At 43.6% G+C, this 5000-nt stretch overlaps 1 protein-coding gene across 1 annotated transcript in view; it reads left to right on the top strand.

Annotated features, from left to right (window-relative positions):
* galnt18b (UDP-N-acetyl-alpha-D-galactosamine:polypeptide N-acetylgalactosaminyltransferase 18b) overlaps window positions 1-5000 on the top strand; it is a 114131-nt gene that overhangs the window by 72011 nt on the left and 37120 nt on the right. Inside the window, exon 4 of the mRNA XM_076291498.1 lies at window positions 1550-1733. Coding sequence (XP_076147613.1) covers window positions 1550-1733 — 184 coding nt within the window. The remainder of the gene's footprint in view (window positions 1-1549; window positions 1734-5000) is intronic.

Raw genomic sequence — 5000 nt, 5'->3', positions numbered from 1 at the left:
CTCCACCATGATCACACACACTCCACCATGAACACACACACTCCACCATGATCACACACACTCCACCATGAACCACTCCACCATGAACACACACACTCCACCATGATCACACACACACACACACACACACACACACACACACCACACAATCCACCATGATCACACACACTCCACCATGATCACACACACTCCACCATGATCACACACACACTCCACCATGCTCACACACACTCCACCATGAACACACACACACTCCACCATGATCACACACACACACACACACACACACCACACACTCCACCATGATCACACACACTCCACCATGATCACACACACACACACACACACACCACACACTCCACCATGATCACACACACACTCCACCATGATCACACACCCTCCACCATGATCACACACACACTCCACCATGATCACACACACTCCACCATGATCACACACACTCCACCATGATCACACACACACTCCACCATGATCACACACACTCCACCATGATCACACACACTCCACTATGAACACACACACTCCACCATGAACACACACACTTGCCCGCGATACACACACACACACACACACACACACACACAGACACACACACACACACACAAACACACAAACAAATACACAAACACACACACACACACACACACACACACACACACACACACACACACACACACACACACACACAGACACACAAACAAATGCACAAACACACACGCACACACACACACACACACACAGACATGCCTGGCATTAATGTCAGACTAAACAGGTGTATCTGAGTGCATGCTGCAGTAACTGTTGGCTGGTGAGATATTTATTTCCCTCCAGTAAATAGAATACTGCCCTCGTCACCACAGCGACCGCTGTGTGCTGTTATTGCTCTGTTACCCAGGTAACAGAGTGCTGATTCTTCCCATGTTCTTCAGGCCGGTTTGGTTTGGCCAGAGACGTCTACATCTTTGGGTTGGCACCTGGACACATACAGTACAAGTGCATGTGTGGAGGCGCTCTGCATCTCCATGACAGCCTGTTTACATCAGTAGTATTATGGGATGGTGGTTCTCCACCAGATGAGTTGTTGTCAGAGTTTAACATGAGGCAGACCCCAGAGGAGAACACCAGTCATGTACATCTGTCACCTCGTCACCATGGAGACCTGTCATCTCGTCACCATGCAGACCTGTCACCTTGTCACCATGGAGACATGTCATCTTGTCACCAGGGAGACCTGTCACCATGGAGACTTGTCACCTTGTCACCATGTAGATCTGTCACATTGTTACCATGTAAATCTCTCACCTTTTCACCATGTAGACCTGTCACTTTGTTACCATGGAAACCTGTCACCATGTAGACATGCCACTTTGTTACCTCTGTTCCCAGAGTATTTGGACCTTGTTTTCCTTGCTTGCCTTTCGGATCCAAATAAAAGTATTTGTGTGTGTGCGTGTGTGTGTGTGCGTGCGTGCGTGTGTGTGTGTGTGCATGCGTGCGTGCGTGTGTGTGTGTGTGTTAATATGTGTAGAGGAGCTGAAGCTGCGTCTGGACGAGCACGTGTCGGAGCTGAACTCCAGGCGTCCCGGGCTGCTGAAGCTGGTGCGGCACCAGAGGCAGGAGGGGCTGATCCGCTCACGGGTCAGTGGATGGAGGGCGGCCTCCGCACCAGTGGTGGCGCTGTTCGACGCACACGTGGAGTTCAACACTGGCTGGTGAGCACACACACACACACACACACACACACACACACTGCACCAGTGGTGGCGCTGTTCGACGCACACGTGGAGTTCAACACTGGCTGGTGAGCACACACACACACACACACACACTTCACCAGTGGTGGCGCTGTTCGAGACGCACATATGGAGTTCAACACCGGCTGGTGAGCACACACACACAGACACACACACACACACACACAAACAAACACAAACAAACACACACACACACACACACACACACACACACACACACTGACAAATGTGGGTGTGTTTGTGTGTGTGTGTGTGTGTGTTGTTTGTTTATTAGGGGTTTCATCATCTAGTCAACTAGTAATTTAGTCCAGCGGTTCTTAACCCTTAGAACCCGATTGACGCAAAGTGCGTCAAAAACACACCCTTTCTTCTCTGTTACATTGCTCCGGAATTGTTCATCGCAGCGAGATGAAACCTTTATTGCGTGACAGAGCAGAAGTAGGGCTTTCCAACGAGACTACACACAAGTATGAAATTTAAAAAAAATCATGAAATTAAATCAAATTGCATCATATTTACAGTCTATACTCTGCGTTCACCTGCGCACCCATTACTCTCGTTTGAATTACTCGTGGACCCGTGATCTGATAGATATGCCACTCAGAGCTATCATTTGATACCAAGTACATCCTTCTGGGTTATAAAATAGACAAGTGAATTTACCCCACATTTTTTCTGTTTTTGTGGCAAAGCATGTTTATAATCCAACGCTATCGGGTGTTTCTCTATGGCAAAGCATGTTCATAATCTGGTTTTGAGATCCTAGCAAATTCCTGCATGGCATCCAATTCAAGGCTCACATTGCATCCCAATTTGTTCAACAAAGAAACACTTTTTTTGCCTTTACTTTGTTCATGTCAATGCAGTAAAAAGTTGCGAATCATTATGAGTGCATACACCACAGGCACGCAGGCTAACACGCAACCTCGGGTCAAGTCAGGTCAGATCAGTTCGTGTCACAGATATGAAGCGCAGAAAGGTCATTTTTCATCACTAAATAAAAAATGGCTTTTATTTCCGTAAATCACACACCACATATTTCTGTAAATTGCTCAGCCCCAGAGTATCCCTCCAACATGGCAATTGTATTGCCCGATTCAGGACAGTCTGCCCTACACACACATGAAATGCATGTAGAGCTATGAGCTTGCTGTGGTGAGATACCTGTTGAAATATAAGAATTTTTATAATACGCATTTTATATTTTAATTCTTTAAAAATCAAAATAAAATCAATGCTAGTACTAATACATGAAATGATCTGGATAGCTAGACTCTGCTGAAAAAAACAATATATATGCAGATCTGGATAGCCTAGACTCTGCTGAAAAAAACAATGTATAATATGTGTGTGTGGACCAGAATGAATCCTTATGAATAAAGGTAGTGAAAATGCCCTAAAAACAGCTTAGGGTTCTAAGGGTTAAACGTTTTGTCTTGCGACCCCCCAAAAAACATGGGCCAAGTCTGGTGACAACAGGAGTTGACCCAAAGTGCTTTACATGGCAAAAGAGAGGTTGGGCCGCAAAACAGCTAAAACTTAGAAAGGGGCCCAGGGATACACAGGTCTGACTAAAGTAGCGTATAAAATAAGTAAGAAGAAAAACAATAAATACATGAGTAGAATTAAGAAGTAGTACATTTTTTTAAAAATAATTAGATCAATAAAATAGATCAAATCAAAGATAATATAATATCAAATAGGAAAATAAAATAAAATAAAACAGTAAAACAGGTAAAATAGAGTAAACAGGAAAACAAACAGTTCAAAAAGTTAAAAGCAATAAATAAGTGAAATAAAAAATAAATAAATAAAAGTAAGTGGTAGATAAAATAAAGTAAAAAGGTAAAAAGAGTGAGCCATTTGAGCAGTGGGGAAAGGAGGACACACACACACGCAAAACACAGGGGGCAGTATTAAAGGTTGTTAAAAGCAAGAGAGAAAAGGTACGTTTTTAAATTAGACTTAAAACTGGCAAGGGTAGTGGAGGACTTAATGTGGGGTGGGAGGGGAGTCCATAAGTTTGGGCCAGTAACAGAGAAGGCCCGGTCACCTTTGGTTTTGAGACGTGTGCGGGGGACAGATAAGAGTTGTTTTGAAGATGACCGGGTCGACCTAGAGGTGGAGTGTGGGGAAAGGATTTCAGCAATGTAGGGGGGTGCTAAGCCATTAAGAGCTACGGCAACACCAAAGGCATTAATGTCTTCTCTCATAGGTAGCTATGGCAACACCAAAAGCATTAATGTCTTCTCTCATAGGTAGCTATGGCAACACCAAAGGCATTAATGTCTTCTCTCATAGGTAGCTATGGCAACACCAAAGGCATTAATGTCTTCTCTCATAGGTAGCTATGGCAACACCAAAGGCATTAATGTCTTCTCTCATAGGTAGCTATGGCAACACCAAATTAATGTCTTTTCTCATAGGTAGTAATGGCAACACCAAAGGCATTAATGTCTTCTCTCATAGGTAGCTATGGCAACACCAAAGGCATTAATGTCTTCTCTCATAGGTAGCTATGGCAACACCAAAGGCATTAATGTCTTCTCTCATAGGTAGCTATGGCAACACCAAAAGCATTAATGTCTTCTCTCATAGGTAGCTATGGCAACACCAAAGGCATTAATGTCTTCTCTCATAAGTAGCTATGACAACACCAAAAGCATTAATGTCTTCTATCATAGGTAGCTATGGCAACACCAAAGGCATTAATGTCTTCTCTCATAGGTAGCTATGTCATCACCAAATGAATGTCTTTTCTCATAGGTAGCTATGTCATCACCAAATTAATGTATTTTCTCATAGGTAGTTATGGCAACACCAAAGGCATTAATGTCTTCTCTCATAGGTAGCTATGGCAACACCAAAAGCATTAATGTTAAGCACTTTCAGCTCAAGTGCTTAACACCATGTCTTATTCTCTACACCCGACTATCATATGCATTTGTCATGTATACAGACCTTACTGCCATGTACTGACCCTAGGCAGATGGGTCAGGCCCTTGAGTCGTGGATCTGCTCGAGGTTTCTTCCTATATATATCTCCAATTCTAGGGAGTTTTTCCTCGCCCCTGTTACCCATGGGCCTCTCTCTTGCTTTTCTTTTCTTCCTTTCTTTCCCTTCTTTCTCTGATTGCCTACATTCTGTAAAGCGCCATGATACATGTGTTATGTTTTGGCGCTCTATAAGCACAATAAATTGAAATTAAATTGAATTGAAATTAA

Source organism: Alosa pseudoharengus, unplaced genomic scaffold (genome assembly GCF_046254945.1).
Source record: "Alosa pseudoharengus isolate Yale_2024_CS ecotype anadromous, Long Island Sound unplaced genomic scaffold, YU_APseudo_1.1 YU_APseudo_1.1_scf_19, whole genome shotgun sequence".
NCBI lineage: Eukaryota > Metazoa > Chordata > Actinopteri > Clupeiformes > Clupeidae > Alosa > Alosa pseudoharengus.
The sequence above is the reverse complement of the archived record's forward strand: the minus strand, read 5'-3'. Positions and strand labels throughout refer to the sequence as shown.